The 19,149-nt window shown below is 48.4% G+C and overlaps 1 protein-coding gene and 1 pseudogene across 7 annotated transcripts in view; both read left to right on the top strand.

Annotated features, from left to right (window-relative positions):
- The window catches only part of LOC144332009 (aspartate-rich protein 1-like), a 47,261-nt gene that overhangs the window by 8,017 nt on the left and 20,095 nt on the right, over positions 1–19,149 (top strand). For 2 of the 6 annotated variants that reach the window (XR_013399686.1, XR_013399684.1), the window contains exons 4-7: positions 510–733; positions 5,533–5,611; positions 9,909–10,027; positions 11,406–12,011. Coding sequence is in view for 1 of the 6 variants with exons in the window: in XM_077951028.1 (XP_077807154.1) it covers positions 14,567–14,586; positions 17,352–17,512 (181 nt within the window). In the remaining 5 variants the exon portion in view is untranslated. Of the gene's footprint in view, positions 1–509; positions 734–5,532; positions 5,612–9,908; positions 10,028–11,405; positions 12,012–12,691; positions 14,587–17,351; positions 17,513–19,149 lie in introns of those variants that run through there. The other 4 variants (XR_013399683.1, XR_013399687.1, XM_077951028.1 and 1 more) reach the window with 3 other exon arrangements.
- LOC114670407 (immunoglobulin lambda-like polypeptide 1) overlaps positions 1–19,149 on the top strand; it is a 127,234-nt pseudogene that overhangs the window by 7,713 nt on the left and 100,372 nt on the right. The gene's annotated exons all lie outside the window — the stretch shown is intronic.

Below are 19,149 nucleotides of genomic sequence, written 5' to 3' on the forward strand. Positions count from 1 at the left end.
TCTACTAAAATTGCAAAAGTTTGCCCAGTGTGGTGGCACGTGCCTGTAATCCCAGCTACTCAGAAGGCTGAGACAGGAGAATCACTTGAACCCAGGAGGTGAACGTTGCAGTGAGCTGAGATGGCGCCACTGCCCTCCAGCCAGGGTGAAGGAGCGAGACTGTGTCTCAAAAATAAATTAATAAATAAATAGCTAAACAGTTGGTTCAAATGGACATAAAGATGGAAATAACAGACCCTGGGAGCTCCACAGGTGGGGAGGGAAGGAGGGGAAAGGGTTGAAAAACTGCTCATTGGGTACTATGGTCAGTGTTTGGGTGATGGGTTCACTAGAAGCCCAAACCTTAGCATTTTGCAGTGTACTCATGGAACACACCTGCACATGTGCCCCATGAATCTAAAGTTTAATACAATAAAAATAATAAACTTAGTGCAAAAGACAATTGTAGACATTTAATCATAAAACACTTAAGATAAAATAGCACTGATTTTTTTTTTCTTTTTTTTCAGGCCGTCTCATTCTGTCACCCAGGCTGGAGTGCAGTGGTGAGATCTCAGTTCACTGCAACCGCCATCTCCTGAACTCAAGCAATTCTCGTGCCTCAGCCTCTCCAGTAACTGGGATTACAGGTGCACACCGTCCACCTCCTGGGTTCAAGTGATTGTCTTGCCTCAGCCTCCTGAGTAGCTGGAATTGGAGGCACCCGCCCCCATGCCTGGCCAATTTTTTTAAGGTTAGTGGAGACGGGGTTTCATGATGTTGGCCAGGCTGGTCTTGAACTCCTGACCTCAGGTGATCCACCAGCTTCGGCCTTCCAAAGTGCTGGGATTACAAGCATTAGTCACCGTGCCTGGCCAAATATTTTTCTTAAAAGTCCTTCATGTTTAAATAATCCCATTTCATTTTGATGACTTTGAGATTATCTGACAGAATTCTTGGGGAAAAGGTTAGGACTGTAATCTTTTTATTGACACCAAGCAGTGTGTTTTGCTCGAAAAAAATCACTGCTTTCTTTTGATCTTTCGGTTTCATCGTGTATGAATGGGGAATTTTTTTTTTTTTTTTTGAGACAGGGTCTCACTCTGTTGCCCAGGCTGGAGTACAGTGGCATGATCGTGGCTCACTGCAACCTCCACCTCCTGGGTTGAAGTGATCCTCGTGGCTCAGCCTCCTGAGTAGCTGGGATTACAGGTGCACACCAACACGCCCAGCAAATGTTTGTATTTTTAGTAGAGATGGGGTTTCAGTATGTTTGCTGGGCTGGTCTCGAACTCCTGACCTCAAGTGATCCGCCTGTCTTGGCCTCCCAAAGTGCTGGGATTACAGGTGTGGGCCATTGCGCCTGACCTAGATGGAGATTTTAATCGATTCCCCAAGTCAGTTTCAATTCTGTCATGTTCATTATCTGCTTCTTCAAAAAGTCTTTGAACCAGAGCTAAGAATGATATTATTGTATCACTAGCTGGACGCAGTGGCTCACGTATGTAATCCCAGCACTCTGCGAGGCCAAGGTGGGTGGATCACCTGTCAGGAGTTTGAAACCAGCCTGGGCAACATGGCAAAAACCCGTCTCTAGTAAAAATGCAAAAATTAGCCAGGCACGGTGGCAGGTGCCTGTCATCCCAGCCACTTGGAAGCTGAGGCACGATAATAGCTTGAACCAGGGAGACAGAGGTTGCAGTAGTTGAGGCTGTGCCACTGCACTCCTGCCTGGGTGACAGAGGGAAACTCCAGTCCACCTCAAAAAAAAAAAAATTATTATTGCATCAGATGCTCTGTTTTGTTGGTGTTATTTTCTGACTCTCGAAGATAGTATAGAAGTGTGAAATATGGAAAAATTATTATTATTTTTTGAGACAGAGTCCCTCGCTCTGTCACCCAGGCTGGAGTGCAGTGGTGAGATCTTGGCTCACTGCAACCTTTGCCTCCTGAGTTCAAGTGATTCTCCCACTTCCTCCTCCCAAGTAACTGGGATTACAGGCTTGTGCCACCACAGCCGGGTAATTTTTGTATTTTTTGTAGAGACGGGGTTTTGCCATGTTGGCCAGGCTGGTCTTGAACTTCAAACCTCAAATGATTCACCCGCCTTGGTCTCCCAAAGTGCTGGGATTACAGGTGTGAGCCACTGCACTCAGACTGGAAAAATTATTTTTAAATTAATTAAGTGTATCCTTGTTCAATTTGGAATTTTAGTGAATCAAAAAACTCCATGAATAGTCTCAATACAAAATAATTCAGATTTGAGATTCAGGCCAAAACAATAGTATTACACCAACAAACATACCAGTATTTCTATATTTAAAGCGAGCACAACAGGCTGCATGCGGTGGCTTGCCTGTAATCCCAAGACTTTGGGAGGCAGTGGTGGACGAGTGACTTGAGGCCAGGGGTTTGACACCAGCCTAGCCACCATGGTGATACCCTGTGTCTACTAAAAATACAAAAATTAGATGGGCGCGTTGGCACGTGCTTGTAATCCCAGCTACTCAGGAAGCTGAAATTTGAGAATCACTTGAATCCAAGAGGTGGAGGTTGCAGTGAGGTGCGAGCTGCGATGGCACCACTGCACTCCAGCCTGCAAGAGTGAGACTCTGTCTCAAAACTTAAAAAGAGCACAGTGCATAAGGATATTGGAAAATCAGAATGCTGGAGACCAAGGTAGAAGGAGTAGGGTAGAACATAAAGAGAATACATTCTCAACGAATGCTTCTTGGAATAACTCTGTGATATTTTAGACCATTACCGCATCTGCCCTAAAACAGACCTAAAGCTAATGAGTGAGTTTCCTTGCTCTATTGGTGAACTAATTAATGTTTTTTTTCCTGAGAGCTACTGTGTGGCCAAATGGGCATTCCTGAGTGAAGACGCGCTACGGGCAGCATTCTGCTAGGGTTTTGTTCTTTCTTTCCTTTGTTTTCTTTTGTTTTGTTTATTTGGAGACGGAGTCTCACTTTGTCACCCAGGCTGCAGTGCAGTGCAAGCTCCTCCTCACAGGTTCATGCCATTCTCCTGCCTCAGCCTCCCGAGTAGCTGGGACTACAGGCACCTTCCACCACGCCCAGCTAATTTTTTTGTATTTTCAGTAGAGACAGGGTTTCACCATGTTAGCCAGGATGGTCTTGCCCTCCTGACCTCGTGATCCGCCCACCTCAGCCACTATAGCCTTGAACTCCTGGGCTCAAATAATCATCCTGACAGCCTCCTGGATAGCTGGGGCTACAGGTGTGTATCATCATGCTCAGCTATTTGTGTTTTTTTTGACTTTTTCTGCAGAAACAAGCTCCTGCCATGTTGCCTGGACTGGTCTCCAATTCCTGACCTCAAGTAATCCTCCCACCTCAGCCTCGCAGTGTTGACATTACAGGCATAAGCCACTGTGCCAAGCCTTTTATCACATCTTGAAGTCAGTAAGAAGTAGATCATCTCGTCTGGCTGGGCACGGTGGCTCATGCCTGTAATCCCAGCACTTTGGGAGGCAGAGGCGGGCAGATCACGAGGTCAGGTATCGAGACCATCCTGGCTAACGCGGTGAAACCCTGTCTCTACTAAAAACACAAAAAATTAGCGAGGGTGGTGGTGGGTGCCTGTTGTCCCAGCTACTTGAGAGGTTGAGGCAGGAGAATGGCGTGATACCAGAAGGCAGAGCTTGCAGTGAGCCAAGGCCACACCAAGGAACTCCAGCCTGGGCAACAGAGCGAGGAGACTCTGTCTCAAAAAAAAAAAAAAAAAAAAGAAGTAGATTATCTCATAGACCAGAGATTTCAGAACAAGCCAGTATTTTGACTACTGTTGGCCCTTTGCATTTTTTTTTTTCTTTGAGACAGAGTTTTGCTCTTTTTGCCCAGGCTGGAGTACAATGGTGCAATCTCAGCTCACTGTAACCTCTGCCTCCCAGGTTCACGTGTTTCTCCTGTCTCAGCCTCCCAAGTAGCTGGGATTACAGGCATGTGTCACTACACTTGGCTAACTTTTTTGTGTTTTTATAGTAGAGACGGGGTTTGCCATGTTGGCCAGGCTGATCTCGAACTCTTGACCTCAGGTGATTCACCCGCCTCTGCTTCCCAAAATTTTGGGATTACAGGCATAAGCCACCACAACCAGCCTGCATTTTCATATAAATTTACAATTAGCCGGGCGTGGTGGCAGACATCTGTAATCCTAGCACTTGGAGAGACTGAGGTGGGAGGATTGCTTGAGCCCAGGAGTTTGAGGCTTCAGTGAGCTGTAATTGCACCACTATACTCCAGCTTAGACAACAGAGCAAGACGCTTTCTAAAAACAAAATTAGAATCAGCTTGTCACTATTTATTAAGAAATATGTTGAGATTCATCCTAATGATGACTGTTTGTTTAAAAAAAAAAAAAGCGCTGGATGCAGTGGCTCACATCTGTAATCCCAGCATTTTGGGAGGCTGAGGCAGGCCAATCACAAAGTCAGGAACTCGAGACCATTCTGGCTAAAACCGTGAAGCCCCGTCTCTACCAAAAATACAAAAGAAAAAAAAAAAAGCCGGGCGTCGTGGCGGGCACCTGTAGTCCCAGCTACTTGGGAGGCTGAGGCAGGAGAGTGGCGTGAATGCGGGAGGCAGAGCTTGCAGTGAGCCGAGATTGCGCCACTGCACTCCAGCCTGGGTGACAGAGCGAGACTCTGTCTCTAAAGAAATAAATAAATAAGAAAAGAAAGAAATCTGTTTAGATTTTGATAAGAATTACATGTAATCTACAAATTACTTTGAGAACTGATCTTTATGATATTGAGTATTCCAATCCATGAACATGGTATATTTCTCCAGACTCACACAAATATTAATGAATGCAAAAGAAAACATCAGGATGGTAGGGTTGTTGATGCAGAGAACACCCATGGGAATGTCATTCTGGCACTACTTGCCTTCTAAGGGCTGCCTCTGCTCCTTACTTCCTTTTTCTAGGTTGCCCGATTATTATGTGAACTTGTCCTATGCCCAGTGCTGATTGATTCAAGGGAACGCACCTGCCCAGGCCAGTTCAATAAGTGTCCTTACACAGATTTTTCAAACGGAGACTGAAAGAGGGTTGAAGTAGGCTTTCTGATTGCAAAATATAAAGTTTAGGAGCTCCCTGTAACCATGCTTCAGATTATGTGAACTAGAGGGTTGGGGGAATTGCTGAGAAATAAGGACAAATCTCAAAGAAATGGAGACATGACAAGAGAAGAGAGTGGTGTTTGAGTCTCTGGCTCCACAGAGTTCTTAAGGCCAATGAGTTCTGAGAGATAGTCAGAACTATCTTGTTTATGAATTCCATGAGACAGTCCATAAATCTGTCTTTAGGCTTAAGCTAGTTTGAGTGGGGTTTCTGTCACTTGGAACAAGAGTCCTGACTACTGCAGTTGAGACGAGTTAAAAGGTATAACCTCAATAGGTGAGCTAGCTCACTTTAAAAGGCTTCCAGTTTGAATTACACTCCATTCCCTCTGGTGCCCCTAGAAAGAGCCTTCTCTAACACAGGCCAGGAACTAGCAGACATGCTTTTGTTTTTTTTTCTTTGCAGAAATGTTACTGCCTTGATTTGGGACAGATTATCAGAGTTGGGCACCGTTATCCTCTCTATCATACAGGATTTATCACTTGTAAGTATTTGTCTTATGTTTGGATGCTACATTTTGGTTAGAATTTAATGATCATATCTCTCATCAAGATTACCCACATGATCACTCTAAGGCTGTTGTAAGCCTAACTGACAAGTATTCCATATGTCAAGGTGTCAAGTGCAACCCAAAATAAGATGTAAGCACCAAATGGGACTGAGAGAAATGCTAAAAATCTTCACCCTTACTGCCTGCCTTTCTTGATGATAACCGTGCATCCTGTGAGGGAAATAGTGTTATAGTGATAGAAAGGTAAGGTTCTGAAATTTGAAGAGATTGGAGGCCAGGTGTGGTGGTTCACACCTATAATCTCAGCATTTTGGGAGGCCAAGGTGGGTGGATTGCTTGTATGCAGGAGTTCCAGATGAGCTGGGCAACATTGTGGGACCCCATCTCTAAAAATAAAAAATAAAAAAAAATTAACTGGGTGTAGTGGCTCATGCCTATAATCCCAGCTACTCAGAAGGCTGAGATGGGAGGATCACTTGAGGAGGTCAAGGCTGCAGTGAGCTGTGATCATGCCACTGCACTCCAGCCTGGGTGACAGAGTGAGACCCTGTCTCCAAAAAAAAAAAAAAAAAGGATTGGAGGGAAGAATTTTTGAAGATACTGTGGTGCAGGGAAAGGGTGTGCTGTGTATATGCAGAGTGTCCTCAGCTTTCCAAACATAACTCTGGAACAGGCTACCTTTCATACATTTTATATACTGTATAATGACAGACCCAACACACTTTTCAAAGGACACATTTGAGCCTTTTTTTAAAAAAGTTTTTTTAAGACAGAGTCCTGCTCTGTTGCCCAGGCTGGACTGCAGTGGCATAATCTTGGCTCACTGAAAGCTCCACCTCCTGGGTTCAAGCGATTCTCCTGCTTCAGCCTCCCAAGTAGCTGGGACTGCAGGTGTGTGCCACCATGCCCAGCTATCTTTTTGTATTTTTAGTAGAGGTGGAGTTTCACTGTGTTAGCCAGGATGGTCTCAATCCCCTGGCCTGGTGATTCCCACCACCGCCTCGGCCTCCCACAGTGCTAGGATTACAGACGTGAGCCTCTGCGCCTGGCTGTACTACTCTGAATAGGTCTTCATAGGTTTTAGTTGTTAATTATTTTTAAATTGATTTCAAAAATCTTCTACAACATGGATGAAACTTGAAGATATTATACTTAGTGAAATAGGCCAGCCACAAACAAATGTCATTTGAATCCACTTTTATGAGGTACCTAGAATTGGCAAATTCACATAGACAGAAAGTAGATTTGAGGTTATCAGGGCGAGGGGGAAGGAAGAATGGGGGACTGTAGTTAATGGGTTTAGAGTTTCTGTTTGGGAAGATGAAAGAGTTCTGGAGATGGATGGTGGTGAAGGTTGCCCAATAGTGTGAATGTAGTTAGTGCCACCGAGCTGTACGTTTAAAACTAAAGTGGAAATATTGATGCTATGTATGTTTGAGTGCAATTATAAAAATGGATCCAGGTGTGGTGCCTCACACCTGTAATCCCATCACTTTGGGAGGCCGAGGAGGGCGGATCACCTGAGGTTGGAATTTCAAAACCAGCCTGGCCAACGTGGAGAAACCCTATCTCTACTAAAAATACAAAAAATTAGCTGGGCGTGGTGGTGAATGCCTGTAATCCCAACTACTTGGGAGGCTCAAAAAACCCAAATCAAAAACAAAAAGAAAAATTAGCCAGGCGTGGTGATGCATGCCTGTAATCCCAACTGCTTGGGAGGCTCAAAAAACCAAAATCAAAAACAAAAAGAAAAATTAGCCAGGCGTGGTGGCACGTGCCTGTAGTCCCAGCAACTTGGAGGCTGAAGTAGGAGAATCACTTGAACCTGGGAGGCTGAGGTTGCAGTGAGCCAAGATGCCGCCACTGCACTCCAGCCTGGGTGACTGAGCGAGACTCCATCTCAAAAAACAAAGTTTTTCTTGAAAATAAAAAATAAAGGCCAGGCAGGGTGACTTACACCTGTAATCCTAGCACTTTGGGAGGCTGAGGTGGGTGAATCAGGAGCTCAGGAGTTTGAAACCATAATGGCCAACATGGTGAAACCCTATCTCTACTAAAAATAGAAAAATTAGGTGAGCTTGGTGGTGTGCGCCTGTAGTCCCAGCTAGTTGGAGACTGAGGCAGGACTGTCAGTTGAACCTGGGAGGCGGAGGTTGCAGTGAGCCGAGGTCGCATCACTGTGCTCCAACATGGCGACAGAGCAAGACTCTGTCTCCAAAAAGAAAAAAGAAAATCTCGCTGGGCATGGTGGCTCATGCCTATAATCCCAGCACTTTGGGAGGCCCAGGAGCTCGAGACCAGCCTGGGCAACATGGTGAGACCCCATTTCTACAAAACAATATTACAAGAAAAATAGCTGGGCGTGGTAACACATGCCTGTGGTCCCAGCTACTCAGGAGGCTGAGGTGTGAGGATCACTTGAGCCCAGGAGATCAAGGCTGCAGTGAGTTGTGATGGCGCCACTTCACTCCAGTTTGGGTGTCAGAGTGAGATCCTGTCTCAACAAATAAATAAACAAATAAACAAAGAAAAATCTTATGTTCACATTACAAAACCAATCACCAAGTACTAGACCAGCTTCTAAGGTAGAAACACTCCGGTCTGAACCCCTGGCAGGGAGCTTGCACCCAGTAAGCCCCAGCTCAACACCACATCCTTGTACCAAAGAGAGTTTGAGATTAAAATTCAGAAAAGCAAAGTTCACTCTTCTTATGGTTTTGGAGTCTCAGAAGGTGGTTTTATTGTTTCTTAATTATATTGAGCCTTCTTTTAGCTTTAAAGGGAATGTCACCGTGTACGGTGGCTTATGCCTGTAATCCCAGCACTTTGGGAGGCCAAGGTGGGCAGATCACCAGAGGTCAGGAGTTCGAGACCAGCCTGGCTAACATGGTGAAACCCCATCTCTACTGAAAATACAAAATTAGCCGGCTGTGGTGGCACATGCCTGTAATCCCAGCTACTCTGGAGGCTGAGACAGAATTGCCTAGAACGTGGGAGTCAGAGTTGTAGTGAGATCATGCCAGCCTGGGTGACAGAGCGAAATTCTGTCTCAAAGCAAAAAAAAAAAAAAAAATAGTAATGTCTAAATGCAGTAACTAAGTACGCAGAAGCCATTTCAGTGTGGGAGGCGAGGTGACTGAGTCCAGGGACTCCAGGTTTCTGGCTGAGGGGCTGAGACCGCCCATGGTCATTGTGATGAGTTGAAGGTGGAAAATGAGCTGGGCTGGGGGAAGGTAGTCATTTCCTCTGGATGTGATTTGAGAGTCCTGTTGGGTAGTTCACTGGGCATGGTCAGTAGGCAGTTGAGCTGAGAGGGTTTGGAGCTGGGATAGACTCCAGCCTCACCATGTGGGCAAGAGTAGGGGTCACAGAGTGTGAAGATGGCCAAGAAAGAGGACTGAGTGGGGATCTTGGAGAGTCAGCAGCCAGGCATAGGCCATGGAGAAACAGATGCCAGGGGAAGAGGAAAGGGGAGTCAGACCCCAAGGGGAAAAGAGTCACTGGAAGGAGGGGCCAACCCCGTGTCACATCCAGCAGAGACACCAGGTACAGCAGAAGGACTATGGACATGACCATGAGGAGTGCCTTTTTGGCCATGACCTGGGAGAGATGGGGGTGAGAGCATGGAGGACCACACCATGTCCCTAGTATACAAAACAGTGCCTGGTAGACGGGATGGATTTATGGATGGATGGACAGGTGAATGGATGGATAAATGGACAGATGATAGATGGATGCAAAGACAGATGAATAGATGGACAGATGCATAGATGGACGGATGGACAGATGGAATGAATGATCAGAAAAGACTTCGTGAACAATGTGAGACTGAGCTGCATCTCCCTGGATAGATATAAAAGCAGAAGAATCTCGTCTTGAGTTGGGAATGACCCAGTGTCCTGGTCCAGGGAGGAAGTCAGGCTGGCAGCCTGGCTTGACTGGGGACACTTGTGGTGGATTTCAGAGGCCCTTAAAATGGGGCCAAGTGAGGTTGGGCAGGTCTGAGCCAGCTCAGCACTCCTCAGCCACACCACACAGCTGCTTCAGGGGATCTGTCACTCAGGGAGTTGCTGGGACCTTCTGTGCAGCGTTGCCATCGGCACCAATAGCTTCAGAGAGTGGGACACAGGCTGGGGTGACTCCAGGGCTGTGGGCGGCACCTGCTGCAGAGAAGGGACAGGCACAGAGACACTACTGGGATACTGGGCACCCCCTGCCCTGTGCCTAGGTCACAACCTCTACACTGCAGCCCTGTGCTCCTCACACCCAGCAGGTTCCTGCTCCAGCACAGCTCCTGGACTGGCCCCAGGTGCTAGCCCCAGAGGTTTCAATCCAAGCATAATTTACCGAGGCATGTGTTTGGCAGCGGGACCCAGCTCACCGTTTTAGGTAGGTGCCTCTGACAATTTTCCCCAGCCTGTCCCACCCTCTCCTGTCTCTGGAAAAGTCTGCTTTCTTTCTCTGGGGCTTCTTCCCCTCTGCCCTCCAAGTCTTAAGCATGGAGCCCTTCCTTTCTCCATGGAGTCTGAGGGAAGCGGGCTAGTGTCAGGGTATCCTGCAGGAAGGGCCCCCACCGTGGGATTAGCCGCCTTCAGGTTCCAACAGCAGGACACAGCCTGGTCCCAGTGCATGTGCTGGGATTGGGCAGAGTCAGGGCTCCTCCCCTCTCCCAGGGCAGATGTCTGAGTGAGGGACAGAGGCCAGTTCTGATGAGGGGCCCTGCAGTAGCCTTAGAGACAGTCCCCGGGACCCCAGGATCTAGGCTGAGGGCTGGATGGTCCTCTAGCCTCGGAGGGCCACCCGGGGTCCTGGGGACACAGGGGTCACCCCAAGGGGAGACCAATGGAAGGCACAGAGAGGACTCTGGGTCTAGGCTGCAGCTCTGTGGCTTGTGCTGGGTCAGGACCTGGGGACACCGAGGAACAGATGAGACTGGGCGAGGTCCGAGAGCCCAACTATCCCAGGGCAGTCACAAGAAAGGACAGGGTCTCTTGGGGCAGAGATGTGACTGTCCCTGGAGTCCTGTCACCTCTGGGGCCTGGTATCTCTCTGTTCACGGGTCGACCGCCCGCCTTCATTTGAGGAAGGGCACCTTAGACTCAGGAGGTGACTAGCGGGGAGTAAATGGGGGTGCAGAGAATTCCAGGGCCACCAGGTGAAGTCCAGGGGCATCAGAGGCTGCTGGGGTGGGCATGGGGGCTGTGGTGACCCGAAGTCTGGGCAAGCAGTCCCAAGAACCCAGCCGATGTGAAGGATCCTGTAGTCGGGCTGGTAGGATGGGGGCGTCGGCAGAGCCCCAGGGTTTGTCTGAGTGGAGCCTGTGCTTTACCAGGAGAGGTGAGTGGGCCAAGCTGGGGCACAGCCTGTTGCCCCAGGGGGTGGGAGGCTCCAGGCCATGCCACCCCACACCGTGCCAGACCAGTTTTGTGTGCTGTGGGAGAGACTCCTAGATTCCAAATTCAGACTCCAGAAACCAGGAAGGAGGGAGCACAGCCTGCCCTGGGTACACACGGGGAAACCGAGGCTGCAGAGGAAATGACTGGGCCAGGATGCCTGGGAAAGGTGACTTGGGAAGGCCCCTAGGAAGGTGCAGGGTTGTCTGCTCTCCAGAGGGCTCCAGTGGAAAGGAGGGAATTAAGAGGGAGGGAGAGACCCTGGGTGGACCAGATGGCCACACCATGAACCCTCCCAGAGATTAGACAGAGAGAGGCGCTCCACAACACCGCACACTCCCTGTCATCTCTTACCCCTTCCTCTGTCCACACAGGTCAGCCCAAGGCCACCCCCTCGGTCACTCTGTTCCTGCCATCCTCTGAAGAGCTCCAAGCCAACAAGGTCACACTGGTGTGTCTCATGAGTGACTTCTATCTGGGAATCTTGACGGTGACCTGGAAGGCAGATGGTACCCCCATCACCCAGGGCGTGGAGATGACCATGCCCTTCAAACAGAAACAAGTGTGTGGCCAGCAACTACCTGAGCCTGACGCCTGAGTAGTGGAGGTCCCGCAACATCTTCAGCTGCCAGGTCACGCATGAAGGGAGCACCGTGGAGAAGACAGTGGCCCCTGCAGAATGTACTACTTTGAATAGGTCTTAATAGGTTTTAATTGTTAATTATTTTTAAATTGATTTCAACAATCTTCTACAACATGGATGAAACTTGAAGATATTATACTTAGTGAAATAGGCCAGCCACAAACAAATGTCACCGTGGAGAAGACAGTGGCCCCTGCAGAATGTTCATAGGTTCCCAACCCTCACCCCACCCACAGGGGCCTGGAGCTGCAGGATCCCAGTGGAGGGGTCTCTTTGTATCCCAAGCTGTCCAGCCCTTGTGTAGCCAGTAAACCCTCAATAAACCTCCCTTGTCAACGAGAAATCCTGCTCCCTCTCTTCATTTCTTATCTCTCATACAATTTGATGCTTCTCCTGGGTGCTCATGGTGGCGTTGGGGGAATCCTGGCACCAGTGGGAAAGCAGCCTGGAGGAGAGGATCACAGGCTCCCAGGCGTGTCCCCTGGGGACATAGGCCAGGATAGGAGGAGTCGGCTCACTAAACACCGGTCCATCCATTCTCTCCCATCTCCCCTTCCTCCTTGCATCTCACCCTCCAACTCCCTGCCTGTGTTTTGGAGGGAGCTATTTCTGGCTGAGCCCCCGGAAAACCCTCTGTCCCTGTCCTGGTCTGGAACTTCCCCTGACCCATGGCCTCTCTTTCCTCAGCCTGGAAATCCTACTCTGGGCCTGGAGTCCCTCTGCTTCTGGCTCTGGCCCCTGGAATGCCATCGTTCTTCTCTGCCCAACTCCCCACCCCCAAGGGCTGGACTGTCTAGGACACTCCCACACCATCAAATTCATGAGCTCTTAAATTTTTCCACCTGACAACAGGTTCAGAGGTGTGAGAAAAATAGGAGGAAGTCAGGAAGGAAACACACATAAAAGGCCTGCAAGAGGCTCAGGACACTTGTAAAACATAGGCTCTGAGCTCCCCAGGAACAAGTGCAAGAAGGGTAATAGGTGCTCCATCATTTCTTTCTTTCTTTTTTTTTTTAGATGGAGTCTCGCTCTCGCCCAGGCTGGAGTGCAATGGCACGATCTTAGCTCACCATAACCTCTGCCTCCCAGGTTCAACCAATTCTCCTGCCTCAGCCTCCTGAGTAGCTGGGATTACAGGTACATGCTACAACACCCAGCTAATTTTTGTATTTTTATTAGAGACAGGTTTTCACCAGTTGTTCAGGCTGGTGTGCTCCATCATTTCCAAGAGATTACACAAGTCTTTGCTCGAGGGAAGTTGGTGTTTTCAATGCTGAGGCCAGGCAGCTCATCATAATTAAAAGTGGGGATGTGTTTTACCCAAGGCCTCACTACTGATGGGATTTGGGCTCCAACATGTGCACAGGTGACTGCCTGGCAGCCCTAGGACATGGAGATTTTCTCAGATGTTTGGCATAGAAAGTCACTGACCATCTTTGGAGGAAGCATCATTTTTGGGAAACACTTCTCCATTGGATCCTGAGCCTCAGGTGGAAAACCAGGTCCTGTGATGGGAATTTCTCTGTGAGGCTCCCTGGGTCTGGGGCTCCAGCTGCTCTCTGAGAGGAAGGTGTGGGGGGAGAGCATGGCCCAGCCACACCCAGCCCCTCCTGCATGGTTCCTGCTGAGCAGGGTGTTAGAAGGGTGGGGGCACCAGCAGTGGTCAGGCCTGTGTTTCTGATGGTGGGGCCAAGGAAGGACACTCAGGGCATCCTAGGGAGTCTCTCCGATGGCTCCTGTTTGACTTTCCTGTGGCTGCTGTCACAAATGACTGCTAATTTAGAGGCTTAAAGCATCACGTATTGATTCTGTCCCTGGTGTGGGGTCAGACGTCCAAAATGAATCCTAGAGTGCTAAAATCAGTGTGCCAGTTAGGCCAGGCTCCTTCTGAGGGCTCTGGGGAGAATCCATTTCCAGGATTTTTCCAGCTTCTAGAGGACACCCTGGGCTCCTGGCCCCTTCCTCCAACTTCAAAGCCAGAGCTCAGCATCTTCAAGTCTCTCTCCCACGCTTCTCTCTCTCTCCCCACCGTCTTCTCTCACCCTCCCTCTTTCTCTCCCTTTCTTTCCCTCCACCCCCACACCTGCTCTCACTCTGACCCTCTTGCCTCCTTCTTTCCCTTATAAAGACCGCACCTTGGACCCACCCAGATAACCCAGGATCATCTTCCACCTCAGGCTCCTTCACATCCTCACATCTGTAAAGTCCCTGTGGCCACACAACACTGCACATGGACAGGTCCCGGGACTGGGACACAGCCATCCCTGGGCCCTAATTCAGCCACCCACAGCTCCTTTCCCTCCTTCCTCTCTCCTCTGGGTATAAGAAGGGAATGCAGAGAGGTTGGTCAATGAATACACACCTACAGTTAGATGCAAGGAGTGTGTTCTAATGTTGGATAGCAGAGTAGGGTGGCTATGGTTAGCAATAATGTATTGTATATTTCAAAATAGCTTCAAGAGAGAACTTCAAATATACTCAACACATAGAAATGGTAAATACTCAAGGCCATACTCCAAATTCACTGTCTTAATGATGACATGTTGGATGCATGGAACCAAACAGTACATGCGCCTCATAAAAATGTTCAATATTATGTATCAGTATAATATTTTCTACGAATAAGAAAGCAAAAAAAGAAGTTAAGCATAAACTAGCTATTTGACCTAGCAATTCCAGTGCTAGGAATTTATCTAGAAGAAATGAAAGCATGTGTTCAAAAAGACATATACCTAAATGTTCTCAGCAACCTCACTCACTCCAGGCAACAACTGGAAACAACCCAAGTGTCCGTCAGCTAGAGAATAGATAGACCCATGTGGTCTGTGCATACAGTGGAGTGCTGCTCAGTTATACAAAGAAAAGAAACTATGGATACAGGCCACAGGAGGGATGGACTTCAAAACATTACAGTAAATGAAAGAAGTAAAACTCCATGAGGGAAGTTGGTGGGTATGGACATAGTTTTGAACTGGCAGAATTTTTCTGTGTTCATTGGGGTATTATGTGTTGAGTCCCTTTTGATCAGGTACTGTGCTAGGTACGGCCATTAGAGAAATGAGAAGCAGACACCAGCTCCATTTTGATGAGACTCACCCGATCAGCCATTTCTGATGAACACTCAGGTACCCTGACTCTCACTGCTCACATTTGTAGGCTTTACTTAATGCCACTTAAACCTCCCTATTCCCCAAGTCTTCTTTCTTTTCCATTTTGTTTTTTAGACAGAGTCTTGCCCTGTCACCCATGCTGGAGTGCAGTGGCACCATCTTAGCTCACTGCAACATCCGTGTCCTGGGTTCAAGCAATTCTCCTGCCTGAGCCACCCGAATAGCTGGGATTGTAGGTGCCCACTGCAACACTGAGGTAATTTTTGTATTTTTAGTAGAGACGGGGTTTTGCCATGTTGGCAAGGCTCATCTCAAACTCCTCCTGACCTCAGGTGATCCGCCTGCGTCGGCCTCCAAAGTGTTGGGATTACGGGAGTGAGTCAGCACACCTGGCCCCCAAGTCTCTTTTCTTTCCAGCTCCCCTCATTAGACACAGCTTTTTAAAGCAATCCCTGCCATATCCATGGCTTCAATTGTTTTTTATATGCTCTGATGACAATAAAATTTAAATGTCATTTATATACAGCAGCTTTATTTTACATGACACCTCATTCACTACGATTGTAAATTCAAAGTTGCTCTAAGAAAGTAATAACTAGGCCGGGCGCGGTGGCTCAAACCTGTAATCCCAGCACTTTGGGAGTCCAAGACGGGCGGATCATGAGGTCAGGAGATTGAGACCATCCTGGCTAACACGGTGAAATCCCGTCTCTACTAAAAAAAAAGTACAAAAAACTAGCCAAGCGAGGTAGTGGACGCCTGTAGTCCCAGCTACTCGGGAGGCTGAGGCAGGAGAATGGCGTAAACCCAGGAGGCAAAGCTTGCTGTGAGCTGAGATCGTGCCACTGCACCCCAGCCTGGGTGACAGAGCAAAGACTCTGTCTCAAAAAAAAAAAAAAAAAAAAAAAGGAAAGTAATAACTAAAAAGTTGTCATATTTTAGTATGCAAATTTTAGGAAATTTCCGTAATGGTTTGACTTTGTAAGTGTTTTTTTAAAAAACATGACTTGAGATGTCACAGAATGGAGTTATCCTACAGAGGTTTCTATCTAACTTCTACCAGAGAGCTCCATTTGAATGCAATACTTAAGAGTCCAAAGCTATGTCTTTTTTTTTGTTTTTGTTTTTGAGACGGAGTCTCGCTCTGTCACTCAGGCTAGAATGCAGTGGCACGATCTCGGCTCACTGCAAACTCCACAACCTGGGTCCAAGTGAGTCTCCTGCCTTAGTCTCCTGCAAAGCTGGGACTACAGGCACGCACCATCGCACCTGGCTAATTTTTGTAATTTTAGTAGAGGTGCGGTTTCACCATGTTGGCCAGGCTGGTCTCAAACCCCTGACCTCATAATCCGCCCAGCTTGGCCTCCCAAAGTGCTGGGATTACAGTTGTGAGTCATTGCACCCAACTGAAAACTATCTTATTCCCCATACCTATTCCTCTTCCTACATTCTCTGTGTAGGAGAAAGTCACTGCTATTTACCCAGTCCTTCAAACTAGAGCCTCAGCAGCCTGTTTTTCCTTTTACTTGCCCTGTTCTTCCACATCTAATCATCTAGCGCTTCCTCTTCTCTCTCCCAAATGATCACAAGACTTTTCCATCCACTGCAGTCATTTCCACTGCCTTCAGCCTTACCTTTTCTTCCAGATGAACATAATGTCTCTCTCTCTTTTTTTTTTTTTTTTGAGACAGAATCTCTCTCTTTGGCCCAGGCTGCAGTTCAATGGCATGATCTTGGCTCACTGCAACCTGTAACTCCTGAGTTCAAACAATTCTCCTGCCTCAGGCTCTTGAGTAGATGGGACTACAAGTGCCCGCTACCACGCCAGGCTAATTCTTATATTTTTAGTAGAGATGGGGTTAGTGATCCACCCCCCTCAGGCTCCCAAAGTGCTAGGATTCCAGGCATGAGCCACCGCGCCTGGTTGTACCAGGGTTTTCTATTGATTTTCTTGCCAAGGGTGACTTCCAGTAATAACTCCCCTGCACTTTCCTCAGGACTGGAAAGCTCAGGCAGCTCAGGGTGAATAAAAGGCTGAGTAGTGCCATCACCACAGAGGGACAGGATGGCCACAAGGTGGGCAGCAGCAGGGATGGGCATTGTGAGGCATTGTGTGGGGCTGTGGGGCTGGACATTGTGAGTCACTAGCCTGACCTGGCTGTTTCCTGGTAAGCAGGTGACATAGGAAGCTTTGTGGTTATAGGCATCAGCCAGGGCCAGCAACCCTCAGTCGGTAGCTGGCAGTGGAAGGAGGAGGAGCTCCGACTGTGCTGTCTCACGGCAGTTTTTGTGCCTCTCGGCGCTTGTCGTGTTCATTTATTTTTCAAAGAAGACAGCAGGTCCCCGACCTCATAGATCAGCCAGTTTGGGAGGTGGCGGCAGAGTAAGGGCTGAGGCCCCAGATCTGCCTGGGGTCAGGCTGCTTCTACAAGTGCTGTGCCAGCCTCAGTAGTGTGGCTGCTAGGACTGCACCATTTCAGTTTCATCGATGTCTCAGGCAGGAGTGGAGAGGAGTGTGGGTGTCCCATGGGGTGTGTACTGACCTGTTGTATCGACTCCACCTGTAGCTGGTGCAGGGGGAAGGTGGCGCCCTGTTGTGAATCTGTTATTTATGAGGCTGTGGCTGCTGCAACATCAGAATCCACTAGTGTAGAGCCCGGCAAGCTGGATGTGGGAGCCACGGAGGGCCACGAACTGCAGCACATCGGCAACCAAAAGATGCCCACAGGTAAAAAAGCCACGGGTGCTGTTTCCTCTCTGGCATGCCTGTGGCCACCCTCACCCCCTTCCCATACCCTCATCCCCAGAGACATCCTCAGCTTCCAGCTCCCTCCTGCCCATAGCCAGCTTTCCCAGATCTGGGACATGGGGGCAAAGGCTGACTCTGCCTCTTGTATTTTTCACTGAGCCTTTTTTGATCTAGAAAAGGGAGAGCCCTTTTTGCAATGAAAATTCAAATACCCCAATTTTGGAATCCCCATCCCATTCTCTAGCTTACGTATCTAGCCAGTTTGGTACCTAAATAGAGGAATCAGGTAAGGGTCAGATTGTTTCTTTTCTACCATCCCTTAAGGTAGCTTATTTTTTTAAATATTTATTTATTTATTTAGATGGAATCTTGGTCTGTTGCCCTGGCTGGAGTGCAGTGGTGTGATCTCAGATCACTGCAACCTGTGTTTCCTGGGTTCAAGTGATTCTTTAACCTCAGCCTCCTGAATAGGGACTACAGGTGCCCACCACTACACCTGGTTATGTTTTTGTATTTTTAGTAGAGACAGGGTTTCACCGTGTTTGCCAGAATGGCCACAATTTCTTTACCTTGTGATCCACCTGCCTCGGCCTCCCAAAGTGCTGGGATTATAGGCATGAGCCACCGCGCCCAGCCCACATCTTCCATTTCTTTACACTGTGTGTGCATCCACTGAGTCAGTGGCTGCCCATGCTCGCCCCAGCCCCCGACAGTGGGACAGTCCATCACGGGGATCAGTACCTGGTGAGTGCTGAGCCTCACTCACCTAGCTGTGCAGGAGGTCTCCAGTGAGGATGATGGGAACCAGGCTAATGATAATGTTGTCCTGAGTTCTGATGTGGCACTAGCCCTTTTCTGTCTGCTATGGAATGGAGCATCTCTTTTTATTTATTTCTTTATTTTTTGGAGACAGAGTCTCACTCTGTCACCCAGGCTGGAGTGTGCAGTGGCTCAATCTTAGCTCACTGCAACCTCCACGTCTCAGGTTCAAGCGATTCTGCAGCCTCAGTCTCCCAAGTAGGTGGGATTACAGGTATGGGCCACCATGCCTGGCTAATTTTTGCATTTTTAGTAGAGACAGGCTTTCACCATGTTGGCCAGGCTGGATTCAAACTCCTGACCTCAGGTGATCTACTGCCTTGGCCTCCCAAAGTGCTGGGATTACAGGTTTGAGCCACCACACCCAGCCATGGATTGGAGCATCTCTAAGGCTTGAGGTAGTCATATTATGAAATACAATGCAGTATCTTCCTGATCTTCCCTGCTTTGACCAAGTGCTGAGGAATGAGCCCAGCACTGACAGATGTTGACCTACACTGTTCTACATGATCCCTTACACTTCTCAGAATCTGTGAGCTGACCAGAAGCCTGTGGGCTTTCTATGTGTATTTCACAGTAATGTCCATGCCACCATTTTATGTTCCCTGTACCTTTTGCTACCCAGGGTTATGTGACCACCGGGGCCCCATTTGATAATGGGCAAAGTTTGACAGCTTATAGGCCACACAGTTCCAGGGGCACACATAGGTGCTGGAACTCCCTGGTGTGGGGTCCTATCACCAAGCCTGAGTGATGACACAGTTGAGTCATACAGACCATCAACATTGGGACCCATT

This window comes from Macaca mulatta, chromosome 10 (assembly GCF_049350105.2).
Source record: "Macaca mulatta isolate MMU2019108-1 chromosome 10, T2T-MMU8v2.0, whole genome shotgun sequence".
NCBI classification, from domain to species: Eukaryota; Metazoa; Chordata; class Mammalia; order Primates; family Cercopithecidae; genus Macaca; species Macaca mulatta.